The sequence below is a fragment of the Platalea leucorodia genome, assembly GCF_965183815.1.
Source record: "Platalea leucorodia genome assembly, chromosome: 5".
NCBI lineage: Eukaryota > Metazoa > Chordata > Aves > Pelecaniformes > Threskiornithidae > Platalea > Platalea leucorodia.
In genome coordinates this window covers 83,933,120-83,952,570 of record NC_138827.1, presented here as the reverse complement: position 1 = coordinate 83,952,570, position 19,451 = coordinate 83,933,120, and the positions used below count along the sequence as shown (strand labels likewise).

General features: G+C 38.5%; 1 protein-coding gene across 1 annotated transcript in view; it reads right to left on the bottom strand.

Annotated features, from left to right (window-relative positions):
- Window positions 1-1,885: 1,885 nt before the first annotated feature.
- Window positions 1,886-19,451, bottom strand: part of LY75 (lymphocyte antigen 75) — a 48,521-nt gene continuing 30,955 nt past the window's right edge. Inside the window, exons 24-35 of the mRNA XM_082313604.1 lie at window positions 19,112-19,241; window positions 16,364-16,590; window positions 14,481-14,649; window positions 12,407-12,568; window positions 11,333-11,455; window positions 10,679-10,873; window positions 10,064-10,284; window positions 8,742-8,916; window positions 8,055-8,222; window positions 6,612-6,734; window positions 5,984-6,151; window positions 1,886-4,687 (exon numbers count right to left, since the gene is read on the bottom strand). Coding sequence (XP_082169730.1) covers window positions 4,503-4,687; window positions 5,984-6,151; window positions 6,612-6,734; window positions 8,055-8,222; window positions 8,742-8,916; window positions 10,064-10,284; window positions 10,679-10,873; window positions 11,333-11,455; window positions 12,407-12,568; window positions 14,481-14,649; window positions 16,364-16,590; window positions 19,112-19,241 — 2,046 coding nt within the window. The 3' untranslated portion in view covers window positions 1,886-4,502. The remainder of the gene's footprint in view (window positions 4,688-5,983; window positions 6,152-6,611; window positions 6,735-8,054; window positions 8,223-8,741; window positions 8,917-10,063; window positions 10,285-10,678; window positions 10,874-11,332; window positions 11,456-12,406; window positions 12,569-14,480; window positions 14,650-16,363; window positions 16,591-19,111; window positions 19,242-19,451) is intronic.

Sequence of the window (19,451 nt, the reverse complement as noted above, 5' to 3'; positions counted from 1 at the left end):
GCCAGCATAATGAAAAAAGCACATTTTGCAATAATTATTTTGTATCACTGAAATTCCACTTTCTTAAAAGCCACCTTGGAGTAAATTATTCTATTGATGCTGAAAAGGAGCAAAGCTAACAAACGGCTGTTGTGCTGTTTGTAATTATAGTCCCTTCCGCATTGCCAAATAAAAATCCAGAAAGACTTACGGTCTGTGGTGCGTTACTGTGTAATCACAATGAAAACCTCATCTGGTGTCCTCCCCTCCCACCCCCCAAATCTGTTAAAAATCTCAGTTACTGGCAGATATTACGAATAGAGTGCACAGGAGTTTTCAATGTGAAAATACCATAAAGGAATAAAACCAAGATAACGGCACTTTTAAATGGCATTTATGCTGTGCACCATTTGCAAGTTAATTTGCTATCAACAGAAAATTACCTTTTCTAGTGCTTTGTCAACTCTCATCTTAGAAGTCTTCAGAACTAAATGGGCAAGGTCCATTAGAGTGACAATTGAATTTTTCTCTCCAGTAGCTCATCTCGTTTTTCCTAAGCTTAGTTCTTCCATATTGTTCATAGTTCTCACTTTTAAACTGTGCAAAGTCGGTTTAATTTGGTAATAAGAACTTTATGTACTTCTTGACATGAATTTGACTAACTTTTATGAACCTGAGCGTTACATATCCCACTGTGCTCCATACACACAGCAACAGTGGATGCATAAAGGGCCCAAATTGTAATTCTTTAAGCAACAAAAGTTGTAATGTTTGGTCTTTGTTTATTTGCAGCCACACCAAAAAGAATATCACTGACAGGCCATGCAATTTACTTCCTCCTTTCAAAAATGTTTAGATGTATAACATATGTCCAGAGCAACAAGCAGATGGTGCATTTGGTTTAAAGAAAAAGGAAAAAATGATAAGAAATACAACAAATGCATCAGGCCCAAATGGTGCTCATGCATAAGCACTCATGGTTGACTTCTGTGTCAATTAAGTTACTGATGCAAAAAGAGCGTTAAAATAAAAATGCTGGCTGGTCTGCTGGCAGATGTGGGTCAGCCTTTCCATGCCAGAGTCTTCAGAGACTGGGCAAAACTCAGGAAGAGGAACCAAAACCCAGGCTGCTCTGCTCGCCGTGGCAGGAGCTCATTCCCACAGGCGTGAGCTCTGCCCTAACAAGAGGGAGGCCAACGAGACAGAGTCACAGGGCAAGTTGTGAGTGTGCAAAAAAAGCTCTGTGCGTTTACCTGAAGTTGGACAGGTTTTGTCTAGGGCTACCACCGTCCAGCAGACAGCCTGTGCTCTGAGAGGAAGGAGTTTTAGGACATCTTCCCAACTCCATTGCTCTGTGACCTGGGAAAAGCGTTTCATTTCTGTGCTTCTATTTTCTTGCTCATCGTCTTCAGTTTTTAATTAATGTTCTTGAAATGGATGACTTCGTTCCTCATCTTGCACAATAGGATGTTTCTCCCAGCAAGCACAGCAAGGCATTACTGCAGCTAAAAATAACACTGCCCTTTGACCAGCAGTCACAGATTTTGGAGGTCTGGAATTGAGAGTTCAGATGATACTTAAAATGAATACATCTCATGCTTTAATTGCAAATGTTACATGGCTGAAAGTAATTTAACTTTGCCCATATGCTAATGAACTACACCTTGAATAAAAAAAAGAAAAAGGCACAGAGTAATGTTCCCTTTCTGTGCAAACCCAGAAGCAGCTTGATAAAAGCTAGGTATAACCATGTTCCATGATAAAGTATGTTTTCAACTGCAAAAATAAAGTTACTGGCATTCTTTTTAAATACAAAGGTTTTTATTACCTCTACAGTTTTCTTATTGCGGTAACACTTACTCATCTGCTTTAATTGTGACCACAGCCCCTGTGTTATGTGCTTTTTTCACCCAGTGATTAATGAGCTGTACCTTAGCTGTGATAACTGCTTCCACAGAAATAAAACCAGTGTAAGCAGCTTAGTGTTTTATTTAACTTTATTCTTTCAATAACAATACTACTGAATAATCTTTCTATGTATTTCAAATAAAGTGGGTTACTCACCTGCACTGAGGCAGTTGTGCTTACTCAAAGGATTACCAGTGATTAGACAACTTGGGTATGATGAAACAGAGACAAGGGCCTTAAAAATTATTTACATCATTCATAAGAATAAAATATACGATTTTTTTATAAAAAGTATATATTCATGTGTGTTGGAGAATTAAGATTTTACTACTAATGTCCTTTTTCCATTTCAGCTTCACACCTAAAAATTCTCAAAGTATAAACATCTATAAAATTAGTAAATCTCAAAACATGAGAATTCGTAAATACTTTTCCCCACTTACTACTGTTGTTAGAAAAGGACAATAAACAACACTTTTTAGTCCATTACATTAGGAGTCATTTGGCAAAGCACTTAGGCGTATAAGATAAACCAGAAGATGACAGGAACCAGGCTTTCTTATGTTTCAAACACTTCTCATACCAGGGTAAGTTTAAGATGGGTGAGGGTTATTTTCATTACATAGTAACTAGCATCATAACTACTTTTTCTACAAGTTACCTCAAGAAAGAAGAAAGAAAATGTTCACAATTGTGCCCAAAGTACCAAATAAACAACAAAAGTGCTTACTTCTTTGATCAGCAAACTCACGCAATGGTTCCTTGACTGTGCCCCTTCAGGCTGCTGTTTCAACAGGCTCTAAAGCGCTATCTACAAGAAGTTCTCTATTTCTCAATACAAATGATAAACACTTGCTTATCAAAATAGTGCAAACAGGAACAAAGAAAAGTGCTGCCAATGTAAGTAAACTGCAGGGGAAAAAAGGCAGTTGAACATCATGACCTCGCACTGTTGCTTCAGAGAAATCAGTAGTACTTTTCTCAGCATGTCAGACCAAGCGTATTCCTATTTATCATATCTGCCACCATTACATGGGGAACAGATTTGGTCTGTTACATATCCTCCTTCATGAAAGTAAATGTGCTTGTTCTTTGTATTGTGCATTAAAAAAGTCTAAAGACTTTTTCAAAACATTAATTGATCAAACCATTAGAGAAATTAATAGATACAGTTCTGTCTTCCTTTTTCCCTTTATAGCTTTGGAGTGCATAGAAAAGGCCACAGTGACACATCACATACAAAAATCAAGTTTAAGTTTTATGTAAATTACTCAAGTATTTTTAGCATTTATATACAGAAGTTTATTTACCACACATTCTTTCTCACGCCTCCCTTCAATATATCTTTCTTTATCTTGTTTCTTGGACAGATGACATATTTCACCTCTAAAGTTAGGCATTTAACCCTAGTATAAATAAGAGTATTAGGGGAAGTAAATGTCAGGAGGATCTCGTTACAGAACAAGGAACACCGTCACTGCAACTCTCCTGTCCTTGGGTGTCACAGTGTGACAGATCATAAAATGGAGCAGGTCTTTTCTGTGTTTCGATCTACAAGAAAATCACTCAGGTCAAATTTCAGAGTAGTTTGAAGACATATGATAGAATGCGGTACGTCTTTCTCTAAATACTACTCTAAGTGCAGGTTTTTTAATCTTATTTAATTAATATTGAGGTCTAGATACTGATTTTCACTGTAAACATTCCTGCTATTTGTGCTTTCAAAACTCTGTGAAAGGAGCTGTGAAAGGAAACTGAACCATTTACTTAAATAACAGTTATGTCACAGGATAAAACGTAACATTCATGCCTTTGCTTTTATAGGGCTCAGGGAGTTCTGCTTGTGTTTGCAGTTAGCCCTTAATGGGTATTTTTGTTAGCCCCACTACCACCTTCAGGGGATAAGAGTAGTGATCTGCCAGCTTGCCACAGTCTCAGGCTTCAAATATTCAATGTTTATGTAATTTACTCCTAGATGGTAGGGCTTTAGTGCAGGATATTCCCCCTAAGCCTTTATTCAAAATGGATGTACATTCTAAGGAAGATTCTTAAGAATACTTAATTATCTGGTAACTCCCTTCTCCCCTGCTATGTCAAAATTTATAACTGCTTATTACAAAAGTTGCTACACCAAGACGGTTTGTCTCCTATTTATCGTCTTTGTGTTAGCTTCTACAGGGTAACCCAATGCTAGCAGCAAAACCCTTACAGCGTATCAAAACGGTACATCATTTGGCATGAAGTTATTGATGGATAACTGTACAAAGTTACAGAATTCATGTAGCAAGTTTAAGTGCATTCGTTAAGGTGATGTTGCATGAAGTACTGTTGGCATTAATTATTCCATTAAAAACTCCAGTAAAGAGAGAAGATACTGTAAATTAAAAAATATCACAGAACTCTAGAAACTTTGCACCTTAAATGGCTGAGGCCAAATGTCAATAATTATCATGGACTTGAATAAAAATTGCACTTGTATAAAAGAACAGAATTTAGCCCCCATTAATAACCTTCTTATTACTTTTCCAAAAAGAAGTAATAAAACATCAAGTAGTTCATTCCTTATGGCTTCACACAGTGAAGTTCATGCTAAATTGCCCAGAAGGAACAGTTTCTCAATAGCTATCTTTTGTGAACACATCTTCAGTTTCATCATCATTCATCCCTCTCTGATAGCGTACTGAAGAGAAGCCACTCCAGTGAAGACGCTTCTTTTTATAGAGGTACCACACTAATCCAACAATGAAGACCAAGATAATTAGCAGAGCAAATGCTACAGCCACCCCAGTATGATTAGAACCTGTAACAGAACAAAACACAAACAGTTATTCTTCAAGAGTTTTGGTAAGAATATTTTGTCACAGGGTTGATGCTTAGGTAGCTATACACTAATACTGCATGCAGTTAGCTGAAGTTAAGGCAAACTGCTTCATCATATTAATAGTCTTCACTTCATTGTGTGGGAAGTTAGGTTCCCACATGAATCAGCATCTGCTAGCTTATTTTTGATCATTCTGTCGTTAATTTTCTAGAATCATAGAATGTCCTGAGTTGGAAGGGACCCACAAGGATCATCAAGTCCAGCTCCTGTCCCTGCATAGGACAACCCCCAAAATCACATCATATGTCTGAGGGCATTGTCCAAATGCTGCTTGAATGTGTCAGGCTCGGTGCCATGACTACCTCCCAGGGGAGCCTGTTCCAGTGCTCCATCACCCTCTGGGTGAAGAACCTTTTCCTAATGTCCAACCTAAACCTCCCCTGGCGTATCTTCCTGCCCTTCCCTCGGGTTCTATCATTGGCCGCCAGGGTCCTAATCATGTTTAGGTTGGAAGGGACCCCAGAGGTCCAAAAATCCTATTAGTAAATGTTGCACTCATTTCAAGGTTTGTATACTTCAGAAATCTAATGAGTTCCTGGACTCTCTTGGAGTGGAAGGGCATTATGCTTCCCTTGGACCGAAAAGATCTTGCTGAGGTCTTCCTTAGCAGCATGAAGTTAAATCTATTCCTGCATTTCCACTTTAGTGAAGGTGTATACAAAATCAGAAAGATTCCACTGCTTCTCAGGCACTTGCTTGCTTAATGCTCAGGTAACTGCTTGCTTTCCTGGGCACAGCAGAGTATGAGGAAGTAACATGAGGCCCAAGTCTTTTTCTGGAGCTGCAGGGCACCATTTTCAGAAGCCTCCTCGAGGCTGAAAACACAATCTGCAGTACCCACTTACTTGGCATCTCCTACAAGCAGAAGTCTTTCTGTTCCCACCTACACAGACTCACCCATGAGAGATACCCTGTGGTAAGAAGCAATAGCAACTACTCTATGCTCTCTTTAAAGTGGAAATTTCAGTTCTCTCCCTTACCCTTTAAGTGGATAGTGGGAGCCAGGAGAAGTAAATTCCTAGAGGATTTGTCCCTGAAATACAATTTTATGGCAGAACAGCAACAGAAGGCTCCTGCTTAGGCAGAGGTACTTGATAGGTTCTTTTGTGAATTGCACTTTCATTATTTCAACACAGACTTTCCCCACCAAAAAAAAGAAAATCCTGAATATAGTCACTACAAAATTAAGTCTCTGCTAAAATCAGTGCTTCATACCTAAAGGAGCTTTACAAACCACTCTGCTTTGACTATGAGTGCAGTCAACTTTGGACCATGTGCCAGTTGTGGACAGGATAACACTGCATTTTTCATTGACCTCTGCCGTTTTGTTTTCCCAGTTGACATAATTAACTGATGAGCCATCAAGCCAGTTCAGGGACTGATCTGTTGGGAAAAAATTGCTTAGTTTAGATCACCAAAACATACTGTAATGCTACACAATGTCATTCACAATCTATTGATTTCTTTATGTTGCTAAAAGAAACAGGGCTGACTATCTATCCTGTGTATTAAAGGCAATGAACATGAACACATTACTTTTAGCCACACCTCTTCTCCAGATTTTTAGCATTTGACGCATTTACAGCTTAACCATTAGGCACCAATGACAGTGTTGGGGAAAATGAATGTCAGTGACTCCTGATTACCTTAAGTGTGCAACAGGAAGAGACTTAAGCTACAAAGAAGTCCAAAGAGCTATATAATGCTAAATGAGGGATTCCAACCTCAGGCAGAAGTTACTGTAGGCTATCAACACTACAAAACTGTATTCTTATTTGAGGATTTATGCATTTTTATTTACCACATGAAACACTCATGCTCATACATGGTTGCTACTTCTTACCCTTAGAGCTCTGAGCCAGGCCAAGCCATACATTCTTGGTGATGAGATCATTTTCCTTTATGTGTGTGCTCACAAATGCATTTTCTTCAGCATCCACTATAGTCAGAAGGGTTGCTGAAGGATCTAAGGGGAAGAGGAAACCAGTCAGAATTGCAACTTCAGAAATTTTTCCATGGTGCTTGTACATTGAGTTTTCTGTGGGAACAATTACTACGGGAAAAGATTTGCTGATCTGGGTTTGTAAAATTAGCTTGAAGTAACCTGCAGAATAAAGATATAAATCCCTCATTCCCCAAAATACAGTGTAACATTACACAAGACAGCCTCAGTTGACTGGTTATTCAAGCAGGTCATACAAAATAAAATGGGAGTAAACTTACTGCAGCTGTGGACTACATACATGAAAGATATCAAAAGATATGCCACATTCAGAATTACTAGTCTTGTCCAAGTAGTAAGCCCTTTTCAAAAAGATAGTTGAATAAAAGCTCAGCATTTTGCTGAGTCAAGTTAATTTCTAAATCAATCCCTCATTGTGCCTCAGGTTTTATACAGTGTTGTAGCAATTAAGGAATACAAGGGAGGAAAGGGTATACTGGAGACAGGCTCAGGGCATACCCATTCTTTACAAGTATATGCAAATATAAGCCAGAAGCTTAATTTAGAGAAAGATCACTTTCTCTTTCAACTACCAGGCCAGGTAGGATTGAATATAAAACTGCATCCAAGACTGGGACTACTTGCACCTTTTCTTTTTCATACTACATAGCAAGTTCACCTTCACATCATTAAGATAATTCAATAAAAGTAAGTTATGACAGTCACTAGCTCCTAAGCTAAGGTGGTGATCAAGAATTCTGCACACCAGACTGCTTAACGTCATCTTCTGCAACACAATTCCCCACATAGCTTATCAAAGAAGACAGAAAATCCTTTGATTTGACATAAAATTAAGTTTTTTAGTGATACTATGTGCCTTAATAGTATATATAAAGTACGTGCTTTGGACCATTTGACAGGTTAGCAAGCTCCCTATTAGCAAGCAGCTAATGCAAGGATATCATAAGAAAACACTGCTAACAGCACTAAATTTATTTATAATAAAGTTAATTGTATGCAAATAAAATGGTTTCTTCCAAACTGTAAGCCATAAATTTCTGAATCCGCTATCAATGGCTATCTGCATTTTACCTGCAGATATCTGTGTGCCAAACAAACTGTCAGCACATTGCAGACTTTTGCCAAGAACCTTAATCAGATGTTCAAAAATAAAGCTTGCTCTTACTCTTCCTAAACTAAAGAAGCATAAAAGCTGAAAAGCTAAAGTATAACCAGTGTAGGTTTTTTGGTTGTTTTTTGTGGGGTTTTGTTTGTTTGTTTGTTTTTGTGTTTTTCCTTTTCAAATAATTACAAGTTGTAATGTGAGAGAGAGTCTAAACGTACTCAGTTTCTGGCAGACTTTCTTAGCATCTTCCACGTTATATACTGAAAAATTGTAGAACGCCATGTCAAATGCATAACAGTGATCCTTATACTGTATCCATTGTAGGGTACCGCTAATTTGCGGGCACCTTGGAGCTCTGCTCGCTTGCTTTGGCTGTAATTGTCTCTCTGCAAAGACAAAGAAATTGACATTATTTCTGCTGCAGGAGGTTGCGCTTAGTCTTTTTGTAGTAACAGGACAGTGAGTATTAACAAGAACTACTTCTCCTACCAACAATCATGACTCAATTAGTTTACATTCCTTCTTCATGTGTCATAGATGAATTTGAAAATGAGCATAAGACAAGTCCCAGAGACTTGGGAACCATTTTTTCTTGCCTTTTAGGGGGTTTTGAAGTTTGGTGTATGTGTTTGCTATGGATTTCAATTCAGAAAAGATACATACAATTTGATATTCATATCACAGATGATCAAAAAGTGCCCAGGATTGTTTGAGATTTTCACCACTGGAATGGAGACAGTTAATCTCCTTTAAGTATTAAAAAGTGTTTTACCGTTCATGATAGACAACTCTTCTTAAAGAGGGAATAATGTGTAGTATTTTAGCCTTCATTTCAAGTTCTAAATACAACATGTAAAGATAGAATACATAAGATAGCTACAAAAAACATTAATAACAACACTTACTGTTTGGAGGGCTATAGCAAATGGCACCTTCAGCAACATTTGTACATTTTGTACGGTTCCAAGATCCTTTAGTATCCAATAGAACACAGTTCTCAGTAGTATTTGAGTTTTCTAATTCCCAAGGATAGTAGTCAAAGTCGCTTCCATCTGACCATTCAAAATTAGCTTTACTTCCCTAATTGAAGAAAAAACCCACAACTTTTAAACCACTGCATATGGTTGTGGTTTAAATGTTGTCAGTCATTACTAACTCATGTAGGAATATTTATCCCTTGTAGAGTGATAAATTAAAGTGCAATTGCCTCATTTTCTAAATCCATGCTGAATAAATGTACGAAGTAGTTTGCATTTACCAATCAATACTTAACATAGAAACCCTGCTTATTTGTGTGAACTGAGAAACTGGGGCATGTCTGTAAGTTTAAACCTGCAATTAGCCTTGTTTTATCCTACAGGGAACATTCTACTTAATTTCATCCTGCTCTTTCATTTAAGCGGTCTGCCTTCCTTGCTATGAACGTTGTTAGATATGTTGCAAACTGCTAAACAGTCGAGATGGCCTTGGTGAGTAAAGCTGGCCAGCTTGGGAATGGTTTGCTGTGCTAGCTCCTACTTCAGATACACTGCTGGAAAGCCATGACAACAAAGGGTCAGTTGTGAGAAGCGGAGGGACCCATTCAGACCAAAGGATGGGCAGAGGTAGCAAAGGTATGCATAGAAATCACAGACCTCTCTCTGCAAAGGGGTATTCTTGCCAATAAACTACCATGGCCAGGTCTGGGGAGTAGTGTGGGGAGCAGGGTTGGGGCCACAGGCTTTTGGCTCCCAGGTTAAGCAGACAGAGGAGGAGGAAGATCTGCAGCTGTCTCTTGCTACGCCTGCTGGGAGAAGGGACGCATAATGTGCCAGAGAGCCAGTTCCTGAACTGCCTTGGAGAGCCAGTCCTGCCCTGGACTGAACAGGCTCCCTACAGCCTTGTCTGATTGTATTTGCTAATGGAATCTGATCCTACAGAGGGCCATAAATCTGGAGCCTGTAAAGACAGCGTTGCAAATTGCACTTCCTTGTGCCGCAAGGCATGATGTGGGACCTTTATTTTATTTAAAAATTTCAAGGATTTGGAAAAATATCTCAGTGTGGCTACATACACTAAACTTTAATATACTTCAACATATGTTACACGGGGTTGAAAAAGCAGACAATTTACTACATAGAATAGAAATTCCAAGAAACTGGAAAAAAGCATCAGAAAATATTTCATATCCTGTGCAGCAAATTATTTACAAGCTGTGTTACTGAAGTTACGAACAGTATATACTTACATCATGAATTGACAACCCAAGCCACAGAGGATAGCCATCCTGCTTGACAATATCTTCTAGAAATAACTGTTGTGATTCACTGTGCACACTTGCTAAATCACTCCTGTTGTGTTTGCATTCTCTCAGTGCCTCATACCATGTTAACTTTTTCTGAAGGATCCTGTATGTTCTGTTTCCATGTGGAATAGACTGAGGCAATGGAGGCTTGTGCTGTTGGGGTCCTATTTCAAAGAGTAAGAAGACAACAAGTTCTGTGCACTTCATTCATGTCACTAGGAACATACAGAAAGCATTAAAATCCATCTATATCAATGTAATTCAAGCATTAAAGTGTCCAGTACAAGCCATTTATATCAAGTAAGTTATCTTTTGCTACTTCGAACGCTGTGAGCAGTTGATGGAGGAGTACAGCAAGCACATTCCTCCTGATCAGAATATTACAGCAGTGATGCACAGACTTGACCACATAAGCCCAGAAGCCCATGATAGCTGTGCCATGTGTTTCACTGGGAGCAAAACTAAAGCCTTATATAGCAGGTACTGCAGAACCAGGACTCAAATTACGACCCTCATCCAACACTCCAATGCTACGCATAAATCTTCTCTGCTACTTACCCCTTTCAATTTTACAGGCGAGAATACTGTACACATTATAGTGATGAGCATGCCAACTTTGAGAATAATTATAAATATCCCAAAAACCATCAAGATTTACACCAGCAAAAAAATTGTTGTTCTTTATGTTAGGTCTTCCCAGCCTCCAGTTATTGTAAGTCAGATGAGTTTCATCATACCACTTGAGAACTTTATCTGTGGAAAACATTGCATGTTTATTAAAACATTGGCATGATGTATACAAATACCATTTATCTTTGAATGTATTAATGACATTAACAGATATTCGCTTTGGAAAAAATGCAGTGATCCTCTAAGTTACTGTAAATCAGTTGCATATACAATGCTAAATATGTTAGCATTACTCATCCAGGCCCTTTTAAGTCCTGCTTTCCAGGGAAATCAAATCTAGACTAAACAGAACATACTGGATCTAATCATTACTCAAAAAGAAAGCATGTCCAGTTATTTTCTTGTAGAAGATAAATACAAATATAAAGCATTATTATAGGTTTGCATTCAGTTTTACTTCAGTTGTATACTGAAACATGAAAGAAACATGCACTTAAAATACTGCAAACTTTGTCTCCAATCCAGTTATTAAGAAAAAAGAAAAAAAAAAAACAAAAAAAACCCAAACAACTTAAATCTTACCACTGTCATCATAAATGACACCCAGCCAGACCCACATAGCCAGACCACTGAATGAACGAAGCTGCTCAGTAACAAAGTTATTCTCTTCTTCATCTCGAACGCTCAGAACAAATGCTTCTGGGTCTGTGGAAAATTTTTTTAAATTACTTTCTTACAAACTCACCTTTCAGTTACAAAATATTTTTTTTGTTTTGCTATTATTGTTAATAATTATTACAGACAGGTCAAGAATGTGTAAAGGCTAGACCTTTATAACATAATAACTAAATAAACAGTGCGAAAACAATTTTCAAAGGTATTATCGACAGCGCTTCCCCTGGTTTTGTGGATAAATGAAAGGCATCAGCTCCAGACATATTTGTGGGTTCTACTGTCACTTCAAGTGGTATGTAGTAAAAATCCTCTGCATAGAACATAAAAATATCAGCAATCTTTCCTGATTTTCTTGGACTGCCTAGTAGAGAAACAGTACTAAGAAAAAAGACTGAATTGAAATCAATTAATGAAAAATAAAAACAGTTTCTGGCAAGACGCATGTCTGAAGTGCCATGAGCAATGTTTTAATATAAGAGGGAAGCCGATCCTAAGCTTACACTTTGTTCAGGATGGACAGGGGAAGGCCGCGTGCTTTTCTGAATTGGACTATTCTGAGCCCGTTTACTTTGTTCACCTAAGTGTTCCACACAGCGGGGGGGGGGGGGGGGGGAACCATGAAGTAAATGTGACTGTAAAGCCAGAATGTTGCCAAGGGGATAACAATTACCCGATCTATTTAAAATTTGCATATTATAAAGAGAAATAAAACAACCTTCCAGCGTTTCAGAGATCTCAGAATTCAATAGATCCTAGCCATCTCTCTCTGAAACGCTCCTACCCATGCTCTGGTACTTTTTATCAGAGTAGCGCAAGGGCAAACAGCATTAGGCAGTGCAACTCTAATGCACATTTCCAAACGCTATGACCTTTCTCAACACTCACTTTGCTGTCATAGTAAAACAGTGATTCAGATCTAAAACTCATCTCCCTCAAGCTGATATAAGTCCATAAATACTTGTAATATGACAAAGTACTTACTCATTTTCTTGCATAAATGATGAGCTTCTTGAGACTTCAGTTCTCTCCATCTGTTTTTTGTTATCATAAAAGTGTAACAATTGTTTCTAAATGATATCCAGGGTGTATTTTTAATCTTATGTGGGCACTTCACTTGTGTAACTTGTTCTTTTTCAGTCTTCTCTAAGGAAGGGAAAGACGACATTCAGGACCAACACTTAAACTGACACACCACAAACCACTTTCAGGTACCATTTGAAAACATGCCAGACAAATTAGGTGCCATCCTCTAAACGTGTAACACATTGTTGCTTTCAGTTTCCTCCTAATGGTGATTTTTTTTAAAGTAACAAAACCAGCAGTAAGCATTATCAAAGAATACAGATGATTACAACTTTTCATAATTGTTATGTTACAGAGGTTTAAGAATAAAATCCCTACATAAAAGTGCTAAGTGGGGACCAATAACTAAAAGCTCTTACTGCCTCTTGTATGAGGGCAGATCACTATAACAAATAAGCTACTTCCCATCTGGCAACACATCTCAGTTCTGTGGCTTTATCTAATACTCGAGAAGTGAGAAGGACTCTTCCTGCAGTTGCTGATTGCAAGCACAAAATAGTTAAGGATGTCATAATGCCAAGTATACACTTCACTGTGACTCAGTATGTGCAACAATGGCTTAACTGTGTCCTCTCATGGAAAAAACAAACAAACAAGCCAACCAAAACAAATTATAATGGTCAAATAGGGAAGAAACCTGTGATGATCTCTCAGAAAGATCTTTTCTATTTTTCAGAAAAGGGCTGTGCTACACATGCATCCCCTCTGAAAAGATGTCCTGCTGTATTCCTACCTGTCTTGCTGTAAGTGGTATATATTTAGAAGGGTTTTGTGAACTGCAGGTGACTTTAATTTACACCTTTCAATTCAGTGTCTACCTGCTATCTTTCTTCTTGGGGGAGGAGTGGCTGGAGAGCTGTCTGGCAGAAAAGGACCTGGGGGTGTTGGTTGACAGCCGCCTGAACATGAGCCAGCAGTGTGCTCAGGTGGCCAAGAGGGCCAATGGCATCCTGGCCTGTATCAAGAATAGTGTGGCCAGCAGGACCAGGGCGGTGATAGTGCCCCTGTACTCAGCACTGGTGAGGCCGCACCTCGAGTACTGTGTTCAGTTTTGGGCCCCTCACTACAAGAAGGACACTGAGGTGCTGGAGTGTGTCCAGAGGAGGGCAACGAAGTTGGTGAAGGGTCTGGAGCACAAGTCTTATGAGGAGCGGCTGAGGGAACTGGGGTTGTTTAGTCTGGAGAAGAGGAGGCTGAGGGGAGACATTATTGCTCTCTACAACTACCTGAAAGGAGGTTGTAGCGAGGTGGGGGTCGGTCTCTTCTCCCTAGTAACGAGTGATAGGACGAGAGGAAACAGCCTCAAGCTGCACCAGGGGAGGTTTAGGTTAGATATTAGGAAAAACTTCTTCACCGAGAGGGTGGTCAAGCATTGGAACAGGCTGCCCAGGGAAGTGGTTGAGTCTCCATCCCTGGAGGTATTTAAAGAACGGATAGATACAGTGCTTGAAGACATGGTATAGATGGACTTGGCAGTGATATGTTAACGGTTGGACTCAATGATCTTAAGGGTCTTTTCCAACCTTGACAATTCTATGATTCTCCACGTAGCCACGTACCTCCTCCCTGTATAGACTTCCATGTCTGAAGGGATTTCAGGAGGTCCTAATATTAAGATGTAAATAGTTCAGAGGTATCTGAATCTTCTTCCACAGGCAAGTGAGAGAGATCAGTATGCAACAATCTTACAGAAACAGTGCAAAGGTGGAATCAGTTGACAATATGTAGGGTACAGTCTGGCCCAAAGCACCTACATCAAATTCATTTGTAAGGAACATGTGGACTAAGACTATCAGGTGCATGCCCCCCTATTTGAAGTTTGTTTCTTTTTTTCCTGGCATGCAAATCAGCCTGTCTGAGAAAAGGTAAGTTGAAAAAGTTGTCATTTTGAATTTACAATCTGCAATCATCAAATATGCTTCGCAATAAACCAAAATTCAGCTTTTATAAAGTATTATGCTAGGATACGTACTTTCTGATGCATAGCAAATAGCACCTCGATTTTCAGAGGAACAGTCAGAAGTTTTCCAGAAGCCATCAGTATCCAAAAACACACATTCTTCGCTTGTTTCTTCATCATCTTCAGACCAGCGACTAAAACTAACATGTTTCCCATCCAGCCAGCCATAATGTTTTCCACCCTAGCATCGTATAAGTAAAAGGGATGAGCTTACATCATGAAAAGTATTAGGTACAGAAAATGACATGATAATATATTTACATTGGCTAGACATTTACGGTGTCTCTGGTGAGAAATAAGTGTTCCACTGCCCTTGTGATCTGATCTGCTGCTCACAATATAAGAAGCTTCGTTCTTTAAGTTTTGCAGTTGCAAAAATATGAATTAGCTGAAGTGGATGGCAAATTATTACATGTTGATGTTTAACTACTATGCTTATGGAGGAAGGCCTGGCAATGAGATGTCCAATTACATCATTTGCACCTGCAAATCAATGGTGGATATAATTACATGGTCTTGGAAAACTGATAATATCTGAGAATAAGGCCCAGTCTCAGTTACTCCACACTGAGTTGAAAGTAATCTATTAAATACTTAACTGATTTAATAAATCAGACGCGTTCCTGCCCTGGAGGATGCAGGAGGAATAAGAAAAAACCCACATACATCAAGCATGCCATCCTTTAAGAATCTTACATTTAAAAGTTTTCTTCAGGAAATTCCCCTGCCGCTTTGCAATTTAATTTATCTTGTATCTTTTCCTTGTGTCTATGATTCCAGCACTGGAGCAACAAGTTCTGTTGACCAGTTTCATTATAATTTCCTTTCATGTGACTTTTTAATTGTGCCCAAATAACACAGTGTTGCAACAGTAAAAAGCTAGTGCGTGCCTGAGTTGTATGCAGCAAAATGAATAATTTGATTTTCGCTTACAGATAAAGATTCAAAAGAGGAGGGAAAATAGGTTGTCCTGGTTTCCCCATCTTCACTAAGATTAAATGCCCGTTTCCTTTTAAAAATATTCTCCATATATACTCAAATTTCTATTTTTATTTCCCCGCTACGTTACCTAGAATACTCAGTAGCCCGCTACTGACATAGGAAGATCATAACGCCATAGATGCTGAGTGAGCACCATCAGCCTTTGTAGGTAAGGCACTTCTCAAATAAATTTTAACTTTTTTCTTGCAATTATCTCAAGACCCATGTGCCTGACAAAAAAGATAAACCCTGCAAGCAAGCCCAAGCCATTTCATTAACAGCTAAGGAAGCTCTCAGTCCACAATGAAGATCTTCAAGAGGTCCTCTGGCTAATAAAGGCACAGCAGTACCTCCTGAATTGACTTTTCCAAAGACAAAACAAACAGAAGAAAAAACAAAAACCCACTAACCAGTCTCAGGGATGTCTCCCTCTAACTCAAAACACAGGCACAAATAACATGAAGTAACAACAGAGTCTAAGTTAAGCTTTAAAAATGTATCTCCAGAAGTGTTCAATGATTCATTTTGGATTTTATTTGCCACTTCTAGTTTCTCCCTTTCAAAACAGATTTTGGGTTGCCTTTCTAGAGTGGTACTGACAATGATATTAAATGGCAACACTAATTACTCATTCATTAACAAAAGAGACAAAGATGATTCAGCAATCTACGTTAAAGATCTTTTAAAAGAATTGTCTCATCATCATCAATCTGTCCAGTGGAGTTCAACAACTATGTAACCTGGAGAACAGAAGATTTAAAACGTTAATCTTGAGACCCTCCAGATGGTTATCGCTAAACAAAAACAGTTACCCCAGAAATTAATTTTTCATTGCATCTCTTCATCCCAGTTTCTATTTCACACAACTCTAAAAATTACCTTAAGCCACAGTCTGAGGGGAAAATAAAACTTACATCTCTGCTGAAGAGTCCAATCCACAGTGGGTAATTACGAAGGGCAGCCTGAACAGCGAGAAAAGCCTGCTGGAACTGATCCGTGATGCTAACCAGCTGCATCTTGTTATTTATACATGCAGCCATTGCATCATTCCAGGACAAATTCTTCAGAATTACCATGTATTGAACATTTTGATAACTCAACGTTTCATTAAGAAGTTGCTCTGTCTGGTTATCAGCAGTTCCTATAAGTAAGAAAGAAATCCAGTTATTAGGTGGTTAAACACTGGAATACATTTTAAACTCCCAATTTCCCTGTAACAAACAGAAAAACCTGTTTGAATTTCCCTTGGGGGGGAAAAAAAAAAAAAAAAAGTATTTTCTTGGACAGTAGATTATGCTAATGATTATAGTTAAAAGCAAATATCTGACACTTTAGATAGAAAATACGTAAAAGAAAAAAAAAGGGATTATTTTTCAGCCAATCTATTTTTATCTCTCTCTCAACTTAGGTTCACATCTTTTTATATTTTCTATTTTTAACTAGCTGCTAAAGAATGTTAAGAATTCTATTTATGGAATTAAAAACATATTCTATAACTTTAATTAAATACAAGAATGGGAGAAAGCAACTGCTCTCTGATGCAATATAGCAACAGCTAAACTTGACTCATTTATCTCTGTGAAGCCTGTATATTTATGCTTATGCGAATCTAATGGGCCACAAAACTTGTCTATGCAGATCTCACAGTGTACAGCACAGTCCCAGAATTCCTTACTGCCATCCATGGGTACAGTGGGAATTGATTTTGCCTCCACATGTGCTTAACTAATTGCAGAAAATCCACCTTGCATAGGGTGGGGTATAATTCCCTATTTGTGCTCTAAGCACTGTGCGTTATCACAGTTATCAGCATCATACTGAAGGCACACAGCTCAGCGATGCATAGCAACTGCAGTTAATAAAAGATGCAAACATTCCCATGGGTGGTAAATTAAAGCAAACCTGGTAACCTCAAAAATTTTATACACAACCAAAAATAAATTGGTCTCTCCAAAAGTGAGAAAACCCCTGACATTTAAAATATCTCAAGCAGAAAAAGCTCACTGAGAGACCGCAAAAAAAAAAAAAAAAAAAAAAAAATCAATCACTCTATAAATAACAGGATATAAATGGCTGTTTGATGGGCTGACAGGGCCATTTTCCAAAACACAAGATGACAGAAACATAATATTAATTTGATATTTATATGCAATTTACAGCTTTCAATAGATCAGAAAAAAGTGACAAGGCTGAAACAGATTGTTTGAAGTGGTTTGTGTCTGCTGCCAAATGCTTTCACTTAGTAAGCAGCTACAAAACCCTGGAACCAAGGGTGCCATCACACACCAAGGGGTACCAAACTGGAAACAAGGTAGTAACGAAAGTGTCCATTTCTGAAAGAAGCAATTGCTGATGATTAATGTCTCAAGAAGTTCTGCAAGTTCTGCCAAGTTCTTTCCAAGAAACCTGAATCATCTTTTTCCCTAGGATAAAGCCCTAGGCAACCTGGACTCTCTCACAGCTGTCCCTGCAACCTGCTGAGGTCCCTTCCAGCTTGAATTATCCTTAGATCCCTAATACAACGATGATACAAGACCAGACCATACCAAGACACATTCTCTGGCAGTGCAAAAACTCTTCTCATTACACCTTCTACAGCTGTGGCTATGAAGAAGTGCTTAGTATTTTAGTCAGCCCAGACTAATAATATACTGATCTACACAGATAAACTGTCAACCTCCTATTAATAAAAATCCCCTTTTTGAATTTTTATGGCTACATCTCTTCCATCCAGACTTCTAATCTGGACACTTGGAATTTCTCAAGTATTTGGCACTGAAATAAAGAAGATTTTTTGTATTATTGGCAGGAAGGGGGAATCTCTTTGCCCATTTGAGAATTAAGAAGGTGGGCATGTTCTTGGGTGTTTTGCACACTTTTTTTTTTTTTTTTTTTTTTTTTTAAGAAGATAGCATGTTAGTTAGTTAAAAGGATTATTTACATAGAGGAACATACTCAGAAGTGGGAATGCCCCATGAACCCACAGCAGTAATTAAATGCATACAATAGCGTTTGATCTGATTCCATTAATTGGTGTTGACCAACCCACATGGCTACATCAGAATATTATTTTTAGTTCAGATTAAGAAAACCCAGTCACGCCAACAAATCTGTATGAAGCTAGGGAAAACTATATCACTCCAAATTATCACTCTCCATGTATGCCCTCAAGGTTTGCTCTGGGGAGACTGATTTCAACGTTAAGAGCACATGATACCTCATATTCTGATAGTGCTAAAACCCATGGGATATGCTTAAGGAGTATGGAAATATTTGTGAGATTCCTTCCCAGGGCTTCTCTCTTCCACAGTTCTGAAGAGGAAAAAGGAGTCACTTGTTCCACCCCTTGATGTACATGACCTATACCCACAGAACAGTAAAGCCCTGTCTGCTGAAGTATGGTTCCACCGAAAGTGCCCAGAGTCTCTCAGGAAAACATATTCCCTCTGAACTAGGCTATAAAAAAAGGAAAATTCTGAATGGCTGATAAAATAGGTCCCACATCATCCTCCACACTTTGCTTTTCCAAAATTTACCTGCTCAGTCTCTACAAGAATCCTGCTCTTCCAAGTGCAACAATTTACATGCATTAAAAGGTCTCCTGGCACACGCATCTTAACTGCAAACTCTGGCTCTAATTCATTTTGACTCTTCAGACTTACCTATAGGCCGCTGGCATATACCCAAGAAGTGCCTGTCAGCACAGGCAGTGAAATTCCATGTTCCAACATACTGTGATTTGGGATCATTGAGGATTACACCGCACTGATTGTTAAATTCTTCATCAAAAAGCTGAAACCCAGAAATATGCTTATCAGACTCAAACAAGACATAAACATAATTGTGCAGAGAAGGTGAAGTAACATGAGGCTAGGAGAACCCAAGCTGTCTGAACTTGTTTAAGAAGTTTCAAAGGAGTGGTGCAACACAGCTTACCTATTTTACAAACACTACCAGGTGCTTGGACTCAAAAAGAATGCGTAAGTTAAATACGGGAGAGAA